This window comes from Mastacembelus armatus, chromosome 21, assembly GCF_900324485.2.
Source record: "Mastacembelus armatus chromosome 21, fMasArm1.2, whole genome shotgun sequence".
Taxonomy (NCBI): Eukaryota; Metazoa; Chordata; class Actinopteri; order Synbranchiformes; family Mastacembelidae; genus Mastacembelus; species Mastacembelus armatus.
In genome coordinates this window covers 23,434,768-23,455,966 of record NC_046653.1, presented here as the reverse complement: position 1 = coordinate 23,455,966, position 21,199 = coordinate 23,434,768, and the positions used below count along the sequence as shown (strand labels likewise).

General features: G+C 42.7%; 1 protein-coding gene across 2 annotated transcripts in view; it reads left to right on the top strand.

Moving 5' to 3' along the window:
* The first annotated feature begins 2,072 nt into the window (after positions 1-2,072).
* Positions 2,073-21,199, top strand: part of dgkg (diacylglycerol kinase, gamma) — a 75,464-nt gene continuing 56,337 nt past the window's right edge. The window contains exons 1-4 of one of the 2 annotated variants that reach the window (XM_026296420.2): positions 2,073-2,462; positions 12,848-13,229; positions 16,035-16,111; positions 20,598-20,748. In XM_026296420.2, coding sequence (XP_026152205.1) covers positions 13,163-13,229; positions 16,035-16,111; positions 20,598-20,748 — 295 coding nt within the window. In that variant the 5' untranslated portion in view covers positions 2,073-2,462; positions 12,848-13,162. Of the gene's footprint in view, positions 2,463-12,847; positions 13,230-16,034; positions 16,112-20,597; positions 20,749-21,199 lie in introns of those variants that run through there. The other variant, XM_026296421.1, reaches the window with a different exon arrangement.

Below are 21,199 nucleotides of genomic sequence, written 5' to 3'. Positions count from 1 at the left end.
GCACTGGAAAAATGCTCCCGGAAAATGTTTCATGCGATGAAGTGATTAGTAAAGTAAGTATGTACCAGAGCGGGTAGGCAACAAAATCCTTCACAAGATCTTTATAAGAAGACTTGTAATTGAGTTATTCTGAGTGATTAGGTAATAGGGCTGTCAGTGAAACACTAGCCAGACAAAACAATCTGCTTTTGACCCGAAAAGCTATTTTTATCCTGTTTGTCTGCTTCTGACATTAAGCCGAGGGCCGTTTGTTTTTGTTGCAGCAGTTTTCAGCTTCCGGTATCACAGATGATATTCAACTTTCAATTAGCGGAATATGACTTTACAGTTACATCATCATCTCTGACATTCACCAGGCCCTGTTTTCCTCCCCTCACTGCCTCAAATCCACCAGAAAGTTATCAGCGAATGTCAGACATTCCTTGGGAAGTGGTAGAAACTTGGAGTGAGTTGTGTTTTTCTATTCCAACATAATCACATTCCTCTGGGCTACTGAGGAGAACCAAGGCTGCAGGAGAGCCGGTTCCTCTTTTAGGATCAGTTCGTGCCCTGTGGGTTTTTTTTTTTCACTTGTTCTTCCATGAGTTCCCATTGTCAGGATGTCCCCATCTTAGGGTTGTGGCTTTACAGTACACCTTGTACTGTTGCTTTTTTCATCCAGATGCCCTCTCTGCTGCTTTGGGTGACAAATGAACAAGGACACAGAGATTTTATTCACCAATACTGACAGAAGCTCAGTGATATGTCCAGGCAGCAGGAAGATGGAAATTTGAGAATGAAGAGACGGGGAGAGAGAAAAGTAATGCACACTCTTTCTCTGGGGATCAGCCTCGTTTAGCTCACAGCTACAGCAGCAGGAAGCGATGCAGGATTCTGTGAAATGAGGCAATGCACCACATGTGTGTGAAAGAGAAAGAAAAAATCAAATGTGCAGCATGTGTGTGTGTGTGTGTTAGTGGTTCTTTAAGAAAACAGAGGGAGCAGAAATAACCAGCAGCACAACAGGCCAACACGTTGCAGTCACACCTTTAGAGATGTGCGACACATTGTGCAGGATGTGTGGGTGTGAGGGAGAGAGAAACACAAATGCACATAAAGAGAAGTAGGGCAATGGGAAGAAAGAGGTAAAACATAAATGGAAAAAAAAGGTGAGGCAGATGTTAAGGTGTACGAGTTCCATATTGTTGGCGAGTTTTTTTTATTCATTTGTTCATTATTTCATTACATCTGAACACTGAACATTTTCATTCAGGGCAGGCCAATACAGCAAATTAATAAGGTGCATTTGTACAGTAAAATACTGTACAGTCCATAAAGTCTGATTCTAACAGTGTTACCAAAAACATTAAAACATTAAAATCTTTAACAAAAGCTGCTATGGAAAAGCTGCTGTATGGGACTGCTGCAGGATCTGCTCCGGCTATAGACCATGAGGGGCATGGACTCTGGGCTGGGCCTGCCCTAAAGGACAGATTTACTGGGATAGTGTCTGTAATCAGAAAGCAACATACTGGAAACTAAGCTGTAATTTGGCATGTGCATCGTTGACAGTGTAGGAATCATTTAGATATTATTGTGAAATGAAACATGACACTACTTCAGCTGACGTGCCTTAAGGCATGACCCATGACCTTTAACGTGGGAACCTTTCTCAAACATGTTAATGTAAATGTCTCAGCTGCAGCAGGAAAGATCACGAGCTTTTGAAAGCACGTTGTTTTGTGAACTTGTTAGTTAGTTAGTTGTTGGTAGAATGGTCTCACAGTGTCACAGTGTGATTCTTCTTTTTACATTTTATTTAAATGTACTTTTTATTTGACATTTATTTAAATATTACAGCATCTGTTTCTGTGATGGTTATTCTCTCTTAACCACCGTGCACCTTTGTCCTACAAATAAACATGTATGTATTTTTTTTCCTGTTCAATGATTTTTATTATTGAGTGAACACAGAGAAAACAGGCAGCATTAACCGTACAGTCAGGAGGAGGAGGAGGAGAAGCCCCATTCGCAGCTGTTGATCAGTGAGACATAGAGAGGGAAGAGAGCGAGAGAGGAAGCAACACAGGGGGAAGCAGCAACACAGAGCGAGAGCAGCATTAACCATGCGCGCATGAGAATCAGAGAGAGCGGGAGAGGGAGGGCAGCGAGGGGAGGAAAAAGACTTAATTAATTCAGGCTGGATGGGAGGGATGTTGCTGCTGTCCCTGTCGAGGCTCCAGTGCCTCTGCTGTCGTGCTGCATGTAGCCCAGTGTTGGTGTGAGCAGAGAGGACGCCTGAGCTGCCGCCGCCACCACCGCTGCTGCTGCTGCTTACTGGGAACCAGACACCGATCCAGCCCAGCCAGGACTCCACATCCTCAAGACTGACAGGCTGAACCTCTGTCTGAAGAGCTGGGTCTTCACCAAACCACTAGACAGGGATGTTACATGGACTGTAGTGGGAGCAGAAACGGCCAGAGGTAGGGAAGACTTTACTCCTCCTGTCCCCTTCTCCTGTTTCTGTCTCTTGCTTCCATGTTGTTGATCCTGCTGGGGTTTTTTTTTTTCAAAGCTCTTTGCCTTTTCACGCCTCTCTTTATTCTTTTTCAGCACTTTATGTTTTTTACATATTTAACTCTGTAATTATTGCACAGTTCATTTTCCTTATCTGGACCTTTTCCCTTCAGCCTAATTTTATATTATTTGTGTCTTAACCTTTCCTTTGCTCTTACTCGTGTTTTTTAACATGTTTCTATGATTATGTCTGAAGCAGTGATGCTGATTTGGCTTTTTAGTTCAGTTTTGCCATAAATAGTGTCATAACTTGTCTTGTGGTCAAGGATAACTGCGATATCTTTTTGGGTGGAGATGGATTAAAAACAAAATGTCTCACTGTACCACAGGAACCAGCTACACACAAAACAGTTCAAACCAAGATCAATATTTGAGTTAGATCAGCTTTCAGACGTCACCTGCCACCATCAGGTTGTTCTTTTTTGGAAAAAGCAAAAATCTGTCTTCAAAATATCCCCCAACACGTTTCTCTGCTACTGTGACCTTTGTCAGGGAGTTGCAAACCAAGGACATAATGATGGGCTGTTGTTCAAACACACTGATCATAGGCAGGAACCATTTTCAACCAGGTTATGTTCAACTAACAGAAATAATTGACTAAAATGTGCATTTATAGTTCAGGTACTTATTTTCTTGTGTCAGTCGTACTAAAGGGAGGAGGCAAGATAATTTAAGGTAGATGTTTGACCTCATTAGACTATAATTCTAATGCTATGACTCTATATTTAAGTCTTAATTAAAGAGCATTGGTTTTTGAGTATACTGTATGTTGCGGGTCTTAATGTCACTCCCTTTTAATCCCAGGCTGTCTCCTGGTGAACTGTGCTTTAGCATGAGACGGCTGACTCCTCGTGATTAGTCTCCAGTCGGCACGCCTAATTACATCTCATCAAGCAATCAACAAATGTGACGGTTATTTATTTCTTGACAGCATCCACTTGGTTGGTGATAAACATTTAGTCTGAGAGCACACCGAGCGAGCAGAGAGGGAGGTAAAGACGAGAGAAGAGAGAGAGTGGAAGGACAAGAGGGTAAAGGGAGAGGATCATTTAGCAGCGCTCTGATATGCAGCTCGTGTTCTGAGTCCCAGGAAAGCATCTAATGGCCTGTGTGTACAGGATCTGTGTTCATGACAGTGCATTGTGGATCCATGCAGCTTGAGCCATGTTAACGGTGTCTGAGGTCTGTGAAGATGGTGGTGAAAGCCCCTGACAATGATCCAATGTGCCATCAGACAGTAATTCATCACATTAAGATGTGAACAATTGAACGTTATTAGGACGTGATGGGGACAAGAGCAAACACAGACCCACTCAAATTGATTTCTTTAATTTCCGGGTGACCTGAATTGAAGATGATCCTGATTATAAAACACTATCCCACTTTTGAAACAGACACTGATACAGAAAACAAAGTGTGCATACGTAACATCTGTTAAATGTATCCCCTGATGTATGTCAAGTCAACACCACAGGTAGCTGCAGACTTCCTAACCTTAAAAACACAGATTGAACATTTCATATCCAAGATACAGAGACATGATGTGTGTTGTGATTGTTTAGCTTTAACTGAGTTAGGGACCAGTGTCTGAGTCCACCTGCTGAGTCTTAGCCCAGTGTTCCCTCTGTTTGAGCTGTGGGTTTGGTCTCCACCACCTCCTGAGGGAAACCTCTGGCTCTTTAGCCGCTAAATGCTCCACTATGTTCTGACCCAGCTGGTCTCTGACTGTCTGTCTTCTGTTTGCTGCTGAGCAGGTAGAGGACTGTGGTTTTGTCAGAGCGCTTGTCTGAACAGCTGCCTACTGTGGCCTAACCAAGACGATAACAGGACAGGACAACAATGAACTGAAACTCTCGATAAGGTTCTTTAAAGCTGAGGGGAGCTGCAGATTTAAGTGATAATTCTCATCACCATATTCACATGGGGCTTGTAAAATATAGTTGACTAAATAACCAATAAAAACAGGTAAAGACGGATGTGATCATGTTTGGTCCTGACTCCTTACTGGTCTTTCTGTTGGAGAGAATCAGCGTTAACCCACTGGATTCAGCAGTTTGATGATTCAGCACATGTTCGGCTCAGCAGCAGCTCCTCCTGTTTTTCACAGGCCACGCTGTCAAGCTCTTGAAGGAACCAGAGGAAGAACACCTTTAGCATTTTCCTATTTTTGTTTTTTGTTTTTTTGGGCATAACATCTGTAACATGACGTTGTCCTGTCGTAATGAGACACTTTTAACTTCAGTCTATTTATCCTGTGGCAGCCAAACATGAAGCTAAATGCTGGAGCATTAAACTGGGCAGCATAAGGTGACCAGTAAAGATGGACTTATTTCAAGGCTGTGGAAAGTTTTTGATAAAAGTTAGGTTCCTGAAATCATGGCATCTTTTTGATGGTGCAGAAAATCTTCTGTTTCTTTACGTCAACTATCCTCCCTGAGCCCAGTCATTAGTCGCTTAAAAGGTTGAATTGTGAAGCAGTGACATAGTGTCAGACTCACAAATAACATGTACAAGCACATTTGAAGGCAGGACAAAGGACTGCTGTCGTAGCCTCCTTAATATTTTTTCTCTTCTTCTCGGCTTTATTGTTTCAACGTGATGAATTTCACTCATCTGTATCACAACGAGCTACATCTTGCTGTAACACCTTTGCAGACATGCCTGGAGTGCATGGGATTGGGCTGTTTTTGAAAAAATGGGACAAACCGCTCTCTGATTCCTGTGCTGGAAAGACGCTTCCAGATGTAGTTCAGCGTCGTAGGAAGAACTTTATGTAAAGCAATCTTTATGTTTGAATCAGTGAGATCCACAGTGCAGCAGGAGTTTGAGGTCTGGTGGGACAAAGACACGTTGTTAGGTAAATGTGATGAGTTAGGTTTATGACAACTCCACAATATCCAACACTTATTATTGAAAGCAGGGTGTTTTTACAGTGTGCATGGAGCAGCTTGTTAAGGTTGGCATGTTCCTTCAGGTAGCTCTTTATATGTATCCCCAACTTTGTTGTTTTCAGTTTGTGCCTCTGTAGAAGAAAAGTCCTGGATCTATTGTTTACCTCTTCACCCTGCTGACACATGTTCATATTTCCTATTCATGACAGCGAGTTGCGACAGGCCAGAGAAACAGCATGTAAATGAATTCTCAGAGATTGGGCTGCATTTCCCTTTCAATACAGTGTAAATAAATACAGTTGTTTTGTGTAGCTCAGCCTTTCTGTTCCCCTCTGTGTTTTACACACAATCCCCCAGTTGCCATGACAGCCAGTCCTTCCATAAATACTCCTGGTATTTGTGAGGTTACATCCCCAGTAGGTTGGAGAACAGAAACCCAGGCCCCTACGTGAGTCGAGTCTGCAGCAGAGCTAATCGCAGCTCGATTCACAGCAACGTTCGCAGATAGTTTGAGCCGCAGAGTCATCTCCACAGCCAGGGTCTGCTGCTGGGTCACAGCACATTACACATTTCTTTCCCTTGTAACCTTAGCAATGTGCACCTGCTGTAGGCAAATAGCTGTGTGGTAGAACTTCAGTAGATGAGTAACGACATCCAGGAAGATCTGACGTTCATCGCGCTGGTTTCTGCTGCTGGGACTGAAAACTGAGGATGATTCATTCTCTTGGGGTGGAAAGAACCATCGCACAGGAGATTGAATTTTTCAAAACAGACGAGAGGAAACAGTGAGTTGTGATAACGGGGGCGAGAGGTAAAGGTGGGCTGGGACAAAAAGCAGGAATAGTGTGTGTGTGATCTTCTGTATGGTGCAGTACAATGTGTGTGTGTCTTGTCAAGTCTTGACAAGGGATCTGCAGCAGTCCTTTTATGGGTAGAGATGAATCTTCAGTCTGCAGCCCCTAAGGTTAACCGTGCCCCTGATGCAGTTAATTCTCTAAAGCAATATTAGCCACTAAATTTGTCTTCATCGTTGTCTCTGCCCTGTCCACCCTCCCCTCTGCCCTTTCATGAAGGTCTGACACTGACAGACTCTTTATCCTGAGCAAAACATCAGAAAGTAATCCACATCAGCAGAAACATTTCCCACTGTCTCAGGAGAGTTTAGTTTAGGAGCAAATTATTCTCTCTGAGCACCAACTCTTACTTTGGAGAGGTCATTTCCCCTGAACTGGGCTCAGTGTCACTGATTATCTCCTCTCTTTGGCCCAGGAAAGGGTGTGTACAGCCATGTGCAACAATTACATGTTTGTCTGCAGGAACGCCTCACCACTTCAAACCTTAAACAACAGTAACTCCACAATAAGACGCTAACCTGCATGAGTGAATTCATTTGAATCAGATGCTGAGTTGTGTACAAGGCTAATTTCCTTAAACAACAAAATCTTTGTTCACAGGAGTGTTTTCTGATTGGACGGCCATAGAACACACTGCTTTGTCAGTTGACGAGTCACTTTCTAAAATGACTAGTGCTGCTGTTCTTAGGACGAAACCACTGCTGCAAGGCCCAGAATTAAACCTCGAATGCTGCCCGTTCATTTTCCTTCCCATGACGCACCAGTGTGCATCAACAGCTCACACACATTATGAAGACCAGGTTTGGACTGAAAGGGTTGTAATGTAATTTTATTACGTTGTAGTCCTTGGGAGCCAAGAGTTATTTAACATCGACTCAGTTTCGTTTACAACACTTGAAGTTGCTCAGGGTGTTGAAGTGTTTGAGGGCTCTTTGGTTTAGATTCTGAGCTCTTTATGTTCACTTTTGATCTATAACTGAAGACTTTGTGTGTGTACTATGTAAGTCTAGTATTGTGATTTTAATAAGGTCTCTTATAGCTACAGACTAAAACAAAACATCCAAATAAACAAGTCAATAAACAACATTTAGAAATACCTGCATACACAGATGCCCAGAGATGATTTGCTCCAGCAGCATTGTTTTGATTATAAATAGTCCAGTTACTGAAAATATACCCAGCATGAAATCATCACACTTGACTGTTCACAGAAATGGCTCAGTCCAGGGAGTTTTAAAGAGTACAGTCCCATTCATTAGACAGTCTTAGGCCTTTCTTTAGCATCCTAGACCACTATGAAGAGCCTAACGGGCCCCGGGTGCAGATTTGTCTGCCATAGGACTCAGGTGAATGGAGTGTGTGCAGTGCTTCTGTAGCTAAGGCTGAGGAATTGGCACTTTCATGGTCTCAGGAGGGAAAGAATTAAAACCTCAACCCACACAGACACTTTAGCTGTTTTCCTTATTTTATAGAAAGTTCTCAATGTGCAGACAGATGATGCCAGATGAAAACACAAACACGCCCACGCGTATACAACAGGTCTCAAGACATCACACACTCAAGACAAGCTGCTGCAGGTGTGCAAGGCTTTTATGGTCAGAAACAGTGACGCATGCACAACAAGGATTCTGCATTTCTAGTTTCGCAGCGTGTCAGCGTAGACGTTCAGCTGACACGAGTGGAGTTTTGAGTAGACGGCTCTCCTGATGCCGTGTTCAGGTTGTCTGGGACTTACAGGTGTGTTAGTTCCCATCAGACTATTAGTGAACTTGAAAATAGAGAATCCTGTTTATTTTCTGACTTTACATCATATTATGTTATTTTTCAGTTGACTCAAGTGTCATCTTCCCCCTTTCCTTAATCACTTGCTGTGTGGGAGTTGACAGGGTGTGAAAAAGTAGCTTTCGCTTATGAGTGTAAATCTAGTTCAGTTTGCTTCCCCATTAGAAACATTTGCATATGAGATTGGTTTCACAGGCGTGAGAAAAACCTAAAGGCTTCTAGTGAGGCGTGATGTGGACTTGTGAGGGCTTTGCTCATGCACTGCCTATACATTTAATAGAAACTTCAAAAGGAACCTCCACATAATGCAGGTGCAAATTTGGGCTTGAATGTCAGGTTTCTAGAGTTGCTCACTGAGCTACCGACCCAGATGTGGTCTAAATTTAGCAAATGCTTGGATCATGAAGATTATCTCAGTGCTGTAAATGACTGTAAAACCTGCGGCCGGTGTCCATTTAATCATATGTTCACACAGTCCTGTGGCTTCCTGCAGCAATGAAAACCCTTTGCTGAAGTGTGTGTGTGTGTGAGTGTGAGTGTGTGTGTGTGTGTGTGTGTGTGTGTGGAGAGCTGCTGCTATCAGTGCTTCTACATTCTTCCTGTATAGAGGGTCGGCTTAGCCCACAGCTTCCTGCTCGGCAGGAGGACGTTCGTTAGAGGCTTCAGGCTTTATGCCAACCACTAACCTTAAACTAAACCCGTGTGCCTGTGGTGGTTGTTCTAACTCTGGATCGCTGCTCTCCATCTTTTCCCGGTTATGTCAGAGCTCTCGTTTCTGTTTTGCTTCTCTTCTCTTCAGTCGTATCACCGTAATCATCATCAGTATCCTAATTTGGCGGTGCTGCACTCTCCGCATGCTTTATGTCTTGGAACACCTCACGCTGGTGAATGTGCAGACACAACAGCAGCAGACTGGTGGTGTGCTGGCTGAATTGAATCTTAATGAAATGGTTCTTATTCAGCTTCCTGCTGTTGTAGGTTTAGTCACTAGAGCTTTGGATTTGAGAAGCTGAAAACACACAAAAAAAAACCTCCTGCACACTTTCTCATTTACATCCAAAACCTTCAGCACTTTCCAAGATGATTTTGGTCAGTGGTTTCTGGATTATGAAGAACATGCATTTGTAATATTCGTTTGATGTTGTTTGTAATATTGAACGTTTAATTATTAGGATTCTTAAAAGGGTTTGTTGTTAATTGTGATTTCTGTGGACTCTGATTGGACAGGTTAAGGTGTGACGTATGAAAGGATGGGATGTTTCTCCACATGCTTGGTGAAGGTCATATAGATTGAAATGTTCTAAATATATAAATCATCTCAGACCGATCGACTCAGTATCGACCGATCAAAGCACAAACATCACGGCAAGATGCTTCACTTCACCACAACAAAATCACCCAAATCCCTTAGTGCCACATTACAGACAGAGTTATAGTGTCTCTTTACAAATAATCCCTTTTTCAAGTGTTACTGAGCAAAACAGTAACACCACTTGTATTCTGCCTGGCTCCTTCATCATGGTCGTTAAAAATGCAGTATCAAGGATTTGGACATTTTTGAGCACAGCTGCTTTTTACTGATCCAGTGCTTCAGAAAGTTCACTTTTTATTGGAGCTTTTTTTCTGCTGTGACTGAAAATGGTGTCAATTTATCGGCAACGCACCAAACGAAGAGCTGACACTTGTTGGTTACAGCTGAAGAAACTGCAGGTTCATCAGTGTGAGCGACCCCGATAGTGGATTCATGGTCCCTCTGAAAAACTGGATAACAGCCGCTTTAAGAAACTGAGCTGCTCTGGTTTGTGGAGACACGTATTGAGGACACGTGCACAGAAGAGATGCATATCATGTAATTGCATCTTTCATCGTAACCGTGGCGATCTCTCTCTCTTCCTGAATCTCTCTGTTGTGGTGCTTCACTCCGGTGACGTCATAGTTGCTGGGCAACCTCGAGAGCAAAACAGACTCGGTGTGAGCTGAGAGGGGAGGCCCCGCACGCCGGCCTGGTACATGCATCTGTCTGAGCTCACAGTGTGTACATGCAGCCCCCCCTGTTCCCTTTGAGCCACTAACACCAGGGAACCATCATTTACTCAATTCTGAGGTATTTGTACTTTACTTGAGTATTTCCATGTTGTGCTATTTCATCCTTGGACATTCCTTCTCTACATTTATCTGATACTTTAGTTCCTTTTCAGAATCAGATGAATCCAACAAAATACAGACTGATCATCAAACTTTATTGATCCCTGGGGGGAAATTCCCGATACCCAGCAGTATATAAAGTACTTCAAATTAGAAGTACATAAGGTAGTTAACGTCAGCTACCCAGCGGTATATAAAGTACTTCAAATTAGAAGTACATAAGGTAGTTAACGTCAGCTACCCAGCGGTATATAAAGTACTTCAAATTAGAAGTACATAAGGTAGTTAACGTCAGCTACCCAGCGGTATATAAAGTACTTCAAATTAGAAGTACATAAGGTAGTTAACGTCAGCTACCCAGCGGTATATAAAGTACTTCAAATTAGAAGTATATAAGGTAGTTAACGTCAGCTACCCAGCGGTATATAAAGTACTTCAAATTAGAAGTATATAAGGTAGTTAACGTCAGCTACCCAGCGGTATATAAAGTACTTCAAATTAGAAGTACATAAGGTAGTTAACGTCAGCTACCCAGCGGTATATAAAGTACTTCAAATTAGAAGTACATAAGGTAGTTAACGTCAGCTACCCAGCGGTATATAAAGTACTTCAAATTAGAAGTACATAAGGTAGTTAACGTCAGCTACCCAGCGGTATATAAAGTACTTCAAATTAGAAGTACATAAGGTAGTTAACGTCAGCTACCCAGCGGTATATAAAGTACTTCAAATTAGAAGTACATAAGGTAGTTAACGTCAGCTACCCAGCGGTATATAAAGTACTTCAAATTAGAAGTACATAAGGTAGTGGATCTTCTAACAGATCAGAGTCATCTGAAACAGGACTATGGACCCAAACGTGTCTCCAAAGATGCCCAAAGTCTAAAACCCATAGTTCTGCGTTGTTGTGCCTCATTTATTCATCGTCACATTCAGCTGCAGTTCAGACTAACATTTTAGAACAGGTTCAACTGCGTCAGTGTCCCTGACTTGTTATTATAAGTCTGTGGTATTTGATTAGCAGGAAGTAAAACTTTGAATTCTGGACTTTTTTAAAATGTCATTCCCTCCCAGTGACATGGAGACTTATTGTGTTCTTCTCCTAAATGTCACATATCCACAGAGCCCAGTGGTGGTTTGGCCTCACGACTGTGCAGCAGTTAGTGACTGAATGTGGTTTTTCCAACGTCTGTGGAGGATTTAATGAGTTATAATAATCATTTCTTGCAGTTTGGAACTTTAGATCACATGTTTTGGTTAAAACAACAGCAGACAGAAATACTGAAATACAAATATGTCAAAACTGTATAAGTTGCACTCTTCCAGAGATTTGTCTCGTGACACCAGTTTGTCCAGGTGTGTCCATACAAGCTTTTATTGTTCTTTGTTTTCTATGCAAATTGTTTCCTCCAACAAATCAGGCTCAAGTGTTTCAAACTGCATTTAAAATCTCAATTCTACACTGCACGGTTTAACTAGTTTAGTTTTGCCTGTGCACGACTTTATCTCCAGCGTTACAGAGTCGTTTCTCCAAACATCATGGAGACTATGGACTTCCAGATGGTTCCTGCTGACTCCCATGTGCAGCAGTGGCTGGTCTCTATGCTAATCTGGTCTTTGAAGCATGGATTAAAACAGCTCTCTGACTGTATTTCTTTCAGCGCAGACGCATTGCTAAAAATAAACGATTGTTATTCCCTTAGTGAACTAGAGTTAGTCACCCATGCTTTAATCTCCTCTCTCTTGGAAATGCGTGGCATCAGTCAGAAATCCCCTCATCTCCAAGTTGCATGAGAAAGTGCACCGGAGCCGAGCTGGATCACAGCGCCCTGCGTTTGTGTTTACACCTTCACGGCAGCAGATTTTAGCTGATGGGACTGTGGCCCCGTAAGGACGGAGACACTGTGGAAGTGGATGTGTAACGTTTGACACAGATGCATCTTAAATCATTAATGATTCTCTCATTTATCTCATACTGTCTAACACCTGAGCTGTTTTTTTTGGGGGGGGGCACACATATGTACATTCTTGACCCTTAGACCTTTATTTAATGGATTAAATTGAAATGGTTATTTTTGATGTTTTTCAATATGAGAACCACGAAATGAATCGTGTGTTTCGTTGTCATGGTAACGCAGGCCTGGGTTAGTGTAGAAGATAATTCAGTATTAACTTCCCATAAAAGCAGTTTTAGTAGAAATCATCAGATGAGGTCTCCCTCAGTGCTGTGCTGTCTTCGTCTGTTGGTAATTCCAGCATCATCAGTTTCACTGTGAACCTCTAAGTTACGTTAGACCTGCTGTATTTTTGCACGAGATTAAAACTATAATTCACTGCAGTGATTTCGCTGGCGTAGCAGCCCGAGCAGCATTACTCTCAGACGCTTCATCGCCTTCTGAATCTTTGCTCACACTTAGCTCGTCTCCCTTGCCCTCTGCAGCCATCCTCCCCTCCCGCCTCTGTGGGTGAAATCACTTTGATATGTGACACATTTTTCTGCTGTGTAAAGCTGTTCAGACATTTTCTTTTCAGTCCAGAGGGTGTTAAGGATCACCTCACTAATGTTCTGCTGTTTTCTCTCCCCTCTTCTCTCTCTGTGTTTGTGTCGTTCTCACTCCAGGTCAGAGCAGGTGTTGTTTGAGAAACCATCTCCGAGCCATGAGGAGTAGTTACTGAAGTCTTATTTATTTTTGCATCCTTTTTGTTTTTTGTATTAAAGTGACAATTTTGGAGCGATTTTCCAATTTTCTGCCTCCGCCGCTGCTCATGTGGCCTCTGCACCTCCTGTGACCTCACAAGGTGGGTGTTGTAAAGAAGCAGCGATGACATCCCACGACCTCCTCAGCTCAGTCTTATTACACAACTCGACCCAAGGATAACCATCAATCCCCCAAGCGGCACTGGTGGACCGACACGCTCCCAGAACACAGGCAGCATGGGTGACGGGAGCTGGGTTTGTCTGAGCCCGGCGGAGTTTACCCAGCTGCAGCAGTACAGCGAGTGTGAGTACCCAGGGTCTGGACCTGAGGGTCCACGTTTGTTCTGGTCTTTGGTGACATTGTGGTGTGGATGATGACTTTCTGTGTGACATCTGATGCTGCTGCTCAAAAACCTGGTTTGCAGAACCAAATCATGTGGTTTTCTCGCTGTAATGTATCTACCGTCTGGTCAGACAAGACAGAAACACATAGAGATCTTTAGTGATGTTATTATTGAACTGTTCAGGTTTTAGTTTTAGCTCAGTAACACACACGCGACCATCTGATTATTTCACATTGTTTCTCCTTATGACCTCATATTATTTTCTTTATGACTTTTAATGATATCGAACATGTTTCGCTGGTCCAAGACTGATTACAACTAAAGGAAGTAATGTTTTGATGAAGTTTTTCATTTCCTGCAGTAATTTTAAATCAAATTATTCACCATTTGCTGTGTCTGTTCAGGGACTCTAACAACAACCATCAGTCTTTTAGTGTCAGTTGTTTGCTCCTGGGTCTCCACCTTTTATGGATGAACTTACAAAAGGATTCTAAAATGAAAAGGACAGGAAACATTGGAGCAGGATTTCAGCAGGGACGTTTGTTGACACATTATTTTTCCACGGTTTCTTCTGAAAGCCTCTTATTAGCCTGCTGGCTGTGCCCATGGCTTTATCTTCCTCCCTGGCTAGTGATCACATTTGTTAGTCAAAAGAGCATCTGTCTTCTGGTGTCTGTCGTCGCTGATGATGAATAGAGTTTTACTCTTTCCCCCCAGCTCTTCTGCTGAGGAATTACTCAATCGTACATAAATCACTCTTTTATAGACCGGCATGAAATAAAACCACCACAGCTCATCGTGTTGGATTCACTGTCAGCGACTCTGATTACTGAGCTGATAAACTGAATCGCAACAGAAACGGTTATGCACTATTTCCATTTTGTGCTACTTCACTCATCAGCTCCACCTTTACCAGCTCCAACATTAAAGTGATCAACACAATAATCATCAATAATTAGAATCCAATAATATCAGATACCTTCATGTGAAATGGGCCGTTCTGCACAATGAGTACTTTTACTTTGGATACTTCAAATACATTTGGATGCTGGTACTTTTGGACTTTTACTGCAGTATCATCTGGAATGCAGGACAGGTTTTTTTTACTGTTACTGCAGTGAGAGATCTGAGGACTTGTTCAGTCAGTGCATGTTATGTACGTTACCTTAATGCACAGTTTTCTGCAGTTTTCTCATTTTATCCACACTAATAAACTGTTCATTGCTTTAACGTTTCTGTCATTCTCAGCTGTTGCTGTGAAAACGACTTAATCCTCGTCCTTGTTGAAAGTGTTTTATGATTCTGGGTCGATGCAGAGATTCGTTAGGTCACATCACAGCCCTGTGGTATTTACAAGACGTATAAAAACATGTGATTAGAGCCATATTTTCCCATGTTGTCTTTCATCACCTGTTCATGCAGCAGCTGTCACAGGAGGAGCTAGAGCTGTTGAAAAGCACTGATATTGATTTAAGTGTTACTGATCACATAAATACTAGATGCCACTTTCCACACTCTGGGCTGGTGATGCAAATCTAGTTACCAGACGTGTTAAATGTCACACTGTGCCCGGGCGTCCTCTGTCAGTTCACACCAGTGTATGTTCGGCTCTGGTTATTTCACAATGGCCCCATTATTTGTATGTTTTCAGACAGAGTGCAGCTTTGTGAAGTAGCACAATGTGCGGTTTAGCAGCCACCTACACACAGGCCACACTACATTACACAGGTTAAGACCCTGCACAGGAGCAGGAGCACAAACGGTGTAGACTCATGCCAGTGATGTTGCTGTTGCTGTGGTTGTGCAGGGTTTTTGGTTTATGAGCCAGAGAAGAGCTACAGAGGACACGTGACAAATGTGGACTGGGGAGGCCCCTGTGGGCACCGGTGGTGAGGACAGACAGGAAGCCTCATGTGCCACCAGCCAATCAATCTAGGACTTAATGAAAGAGACGGCCGTGTTTTTCTCTGGAGATAAGGGAGCAGTGCTGGGTTAGTGTTATTATAAACCATTATAAACCAAATCAGATAGAATTGAAAAATGACTCAAAAATGCCAGTTGGGGAACTGATTTATCATCATTGTCATATTTTTAAAACATTAACTGGCTCTGACGTCTCAGAGTTCAGGACTTGGTTGGTTGGTTGGTTTTCTTTGGGTTGTGTGATAGTAAGTAAAATAAAACATTAGGCTGTGGGAAACTGACAAGACAATTAATCAATTAATGGAGTAAATAATCAGCAGATAAATAGAGAATGAAAGTCATCAGTACTCGGAGCCATAATATGATCAATTAGAGCTAAATCGATTGATTGATTGAAATGAACAATGGGGATTTGCTGCTTGTCTTTGTTTTATATCATTGCAAACTGAATGAGCTGCACAGATTCAATCAATTAATGTGTCGACAGAAACAATCAGCATTTTTTTGTTTAAACTGTTTAAAGTTATTTTCTGCAGCTCGTGAGGATTTGATGCCATTTGTTTGATGGTAAATCCACTGATGTGGGGTTTTGTTTGTGTCAGTACAAGCTATTTGACGATGACATCTTGTGTTTTAGAGATCTGAAAAAAAGATCATCACATTCATTGATAATGAAAATAATCATTGGTTGCTGCTTTAAACTGGGGGTATTTATTTATTTATTGCTGTTTATTTCACATTTTACAGACAAACTATTAGTTTGTTCATTTGAACTAAACCTGCAGGATGATTCAACAGAGCACACTGGATATTCTTATTTTTTTTCTCTGATTCCTCCTCAGACTCTACCAAGAAGCTGAAGGATGTTTTGGAGGAGTTTCATGGTGAAGGAGTCCTGTCCAAGTACAACCCAGAGCAGGTACGTCTGCACCACAGCGCCTGGCCTCATTACTTTCATCCGCTTTTATCTTTTTTTTGTCACATTCTGCTTGATATCCTCGCTCCCACACAAATACAGTGCACACACAAACACAAAGAGTGGCGTTATATCAAACGCTTGCTAAGTTCCTCTGATTCATTCATATCAATCACCAAAAAGCTTAGTCATTGCCCCCATTTTCAGATAAAGGCTGCAGTGGAGACACGACCTGGCACCTGACGTCAGCAGATCAGCTCCCGGCTGTACTGTGACCGTACAGGCTGCAGACTTTTATTTTGTCTGGGCGCTGCCTCTACTTTCTCTCATATCTCCTAACACACAGGACGCAACAGTCACCTGCCAGTTCTGCAGGTTTACTGCTGTTTTGTGTCGATGAGCTTCTTCGTGAGCTGTAATTTTTACTTTGACGTGCCATTTGTCCACCAGACCCATAAGGCTGAATATGGTGTTTTAAATGTATAAGTAAAGACAGCTCTTACTGTTGTTTGGGGTCTTGGGCTCCCAGTTATGTACAGTAAGTGATCCCAGGGTGGCACGTAAGTACAGAAAATAGCTGTAAACATATGATCAGTCGGTGTCAGAGCCTGACACACACTGAGGTCACTAGATTTACAGGTTTAACAGCATCCTCACTCGTTAAATGTGTGGCCTCTGCTCTTTAAGGTCCATTTATATTTAATTAAAGTGGAAAAGTGTCATGTTCGTTTTAATATTCTGCAGAAAACGCTGACGTGGAGTCACATCTGATGATTTTATATCTGCGCTGACGATGAATAATATTCAGATTGCTGAACCGTTCAGGTTGTTGGTGGAAGTAAACAAGCTGCCGTTACTGTGGTGCCAGGTCACGTCTAAACCCAATAACACTGGTTTAAATGGAAAGGATTGTCATTTCTAACCACATGTGCCCAGAGAGCTGCACAGAGATCCTGTAACAGATGTTTGAAAGTAGAGAATTTAAAATGTTAAAAATATGAACCTAGTTTTCATCAATGGCTAAACAGACTCAATGTTTTTAACGTTGTATAGTCACAGCATTTTTACATCCACACAGACAGAACGCTGCTCTGAGGTCAGATCATGTTCACACTAGTGTTTTCAGCTTTGAATACAAATGCTTTTGGTTCTGATGCTACTGACCCCAACACGTCCATTTGTCAGATTGTTCCATATCGTCGGTGACATCGCTGGTCTGCCGTCATGTCTTGCTGACACATTATATTGTCCTTCCTCTTCCACCCTCCTCCTCTTGCTCCTCTCTTCATTATCACCTCCACTCTGCTGTGAGTGTCTCCTCAGTGTTTGTGATGACATGACGAACAGCCCAGCTGGACATTTGGCGCCACAGGAACCAGACGTAACGCTCACGTGGGGCTTTCTGAGCCCACACTGTCACCTGGCGCCATTATGACCACCACAGTCCAGCTTCTGCCATTTATCAGTGTGTGTGTGTGTGTGTGTGTGCTGTACCTCTTATACCTGCCTCATCTGTCGGCTGTAGTGGAATCTAAGAGTCTGACCTCTGTTTCTTCCTGCTCGCTGCTTTTCTTTTGCACGTTTTTAGCCAAAATGTGGTCCTGCCTCTTCTGGAGGAGTTTAAAAAGCAAGTAAGGATAATAGATATAAAAAAAAAAGAGCAATGACACTTTCAGCTGTCAGCTGTTTCCTCCCTGAACAGATTAGCAAACAAATGCTGCCATAATTTCTAGTGATTGATGAGTGACTGAGAGACAGAGGCTGTACATTGCACCCCAGGGTTTCCCTTCACAGCAGATAAAGGCGTATTTATCACTATGTCATTTAGCTGCGCTCTGTCTTCGTAGCATAATTGGTGATGTCACATAAAAACGTCTAATTTTATTGTCAAACACAGTCAGCATGAAGATTGCAAATGTGTGTCCCTGTGATGAAAGAGGCCAGACATGTTTATTTTAGGAGACAAACAGAAGAAGAAAACCTGCATTGTAATATCAACGTATCATTGTTGAGACCAGTGCAGGAAATGTATCTGTGCTTATTTGGAATTTGAAAAATGGCTGAATGCCTGATTTAATGAAATCAACAACACAACAATCCACATGAAAATTGTAAAAATGCTTGATGCAGGATCAACAATATTTTTTATTATGTGAGCTCCAGTTTAAGCTTCTTGTTTCTCTTCTTTCTGTCCTCATTGCATGCTTCCCAAAATCTAAATTCTTAAGCCATGTTTAACTCACCAAGGATCCCAGGTTCTCCTCCCTCTCTGTTCACATCTGCTCTCCTCAAATTCTTCAGGTGATTGCAGCTCATCTCATTTTTGGAGTCTGACGACAGATACCTTAGATAGACACACCTACTCTGCCATTTTGGGACCTAGACTGGACAGTGGCCCCCAAACCTGTTTCTTTCTAACGCCAGAGAAAGTCAATCAAATCATTCTGACAGGCCTGCCATAATGAAGAAAGATTAAATGAGCCATGTAAATGTGTCATAGCTGCCCTTGGGAGATATTTGAAGATTGGCAGCTTTGAATGAGAGCCACAGGGAAACTAATCGTCCTCTAGACTCTGGGGTAAGCATGTTTTCCACAGGGACGAGTATTTCCACAAATGCGTCTGGCTGTACTTACAGTCACCGCAATCCATCAAAAATACGAACGCAGCAATGTGTATTTTCTGCTTGTGTGTGTTTTCTGTAGCACGTCTGCAGGAGGATGTTTGTCTGAACCCCCTGTGCTGCACGATGCACAGCAAATTAAAGCTTTGTGGTTTGTTTGGCCAAATAAGGAGAGGTGAGGGATCTGAATAATTCCTGGCTGGCAGTGGGAGCTTCTCGATGTGAGGTCAGCAGTGTTGAGCTGAGAGAGGATCCTCGTCCTGGTCCGTGACTCTGCCCCCGGCATCAGTTCCAGAAACCCCAAACCCACCCAAACTAAGTATATTAGAAGCGTATTTGACGTGCAGAAGGAATCAGCTTTACTTTGTCCTATTTTGGTGTGAACCAAATGTTCCCTGCGAGGTGTAATTAGACCGTGCTACAATCTTATTATGTCCGCTTGGTTTATTTGCATTTACTTACTGTTTAAAAGCTGCGAGTTCTTGACCACATACAGTGCAACTAAGAGCTGAGTGGGCAAACGCTGAAGCTTCTCCTGGCAGAATATATTATATATATATACAGCACAAGACATTTAGTCTATTTAGGGAAAGGGCAGGTTTATGTGCAGGCCTGTGCTATGGGAGCAGTATGGATGTGTTTCAGATATACTCTTATACTGATATACACAATAACGTTTTGTTATGAGTCGTCAGTCATCACATCAGTAGCTGCTGACAGGGTGTGTGAATGTTTTCATCCCATAATACATGGAAACAAAGTTCCTCTGTGTTACCATTTAATAAAACAGCACGACTTCATGTTTCACTATAAAAGTCTGTTAAATGTAGCATTTTGACTTAAGATGGTTGGTGTGATTATGAATATTCGGCCTTCATGTGATAACAAGTATCACTGGACGTGTTGCTGTAGTTAACGCTCACAGGATGTAACAAAGCTTTAGCTGAATTTCAGACCCCAGAATAACCTACGCTGATGAGGACTGTCACTTAGAAACAACTTTGATCAGTTAAAGACTAAAATGTAATTTGCAGTACGTTGTGTGGCCTGATGCACAGAGCGAGCTTTAAATTAGATGAGATCAAGTAGCAATGTTGTGCTGATGTTCTTGGTAGCAGATTCATTTTAATCAAATAAACACAAATGATGCCGTATCTGGAAGAACCGGACGGTCCCTGCAGAAATGAGGAGTGTTGATCCTCATCTGCAGCAGAACCACAGTCGCTAACCCCTTCTCTTCTTCTACCCCCTCGCTCTGTCTCTCTTCCCCCTTTCTCTCTTTCACTGTTCCAACTGATAAACAGAAGCAAGACGTTCTCAACCAAGTAAGCCTCAGCCTGGCGGGCTCTGCATGCCGTGTGGTGTCTGTGTCGGCAGACTGCATGCACATTCTGTCCACTAACATAACATAACCAGCTTTATCTGCTGCAGATGGTCTGTGCCCCTGCCCGAGGGGAAAGGTCACAGTTCATGGGGTCACTGAGTTGAGTTCAGTGCTGCTATGCCCCTACCAACTATGTGTTTTTTTTTTTTTAGTCATCAGGTTTTATCTGGATGCAGCTTCCAGCACCTCCATCCAGCTATTCAACCTTTAACCCCTTTAAATAACATTTGCTGACAGCGTTTTCACTTTAATGGCTTCAGACCATATTTTCATGAAACCTTTACTGGCATGTTGTGCCAAGTCCAGGCTGCAGACTTTTGTTTCAGAGCAGATCATCTCGAACCCAAACGTCTATCACCTTTCTGTCTTCTTGTCATTGTTGTAACTAATCACTGGGCCGTTTGTTGTTGGTGTGTGCATGTCATTGACGAGCGTAACCTCAGTAAGGCCGTTCACCTATTTGCTCTTTTCTTTCTCATGCAGCCCATTGACTATGAGGGCTTCCAGCTCTTCATGGCCACTTACTTGGAGAATGACATCCCAGAAGAGCTGTGTCAGCACCTCTTCACCTCCTTCAAGAGCAAGACGGGAGGCTGCTCTCCCGATCAGTCTCGAGCAGGAACGAGCTTACTGGGTACGCTGCCTGTGTTTGTGTAGTCGCATCTTTAAACACCACCCTGAGACCACCCACACGGTGCCGGGCAGGTTTTTGCTTAGGTCTTCCATGCACCTTGAAATCTAAATCTTTTTCATATATTTTACTTCAGAACCCTGAGTGAATTTCTGCTAGTACTTACAGCCTATGTTACAGCTCACTACATATTTTCAGTTGTTATTGTCATGTGCTGCAGCTGAACTGGTCCAAAGTGGTGAAGTGTCAGAGGGAAAAGCAGAAAGTGAAAGGAAATGTCAGAGATCCAGTAACGGCTTCCTTCCATCTTTTCTAGATCAGTAGAAGGAAATGAAGCCTTAGAAATGGATGCAAACAGTTTCCTCCAGGTGTCCCAACTTGCACGTGCACATGCAGGGTTGTAGGTCGTCACTTGCACCGTGGCCTGTGCAGAACGTAAACTCTTTCTGCTGCC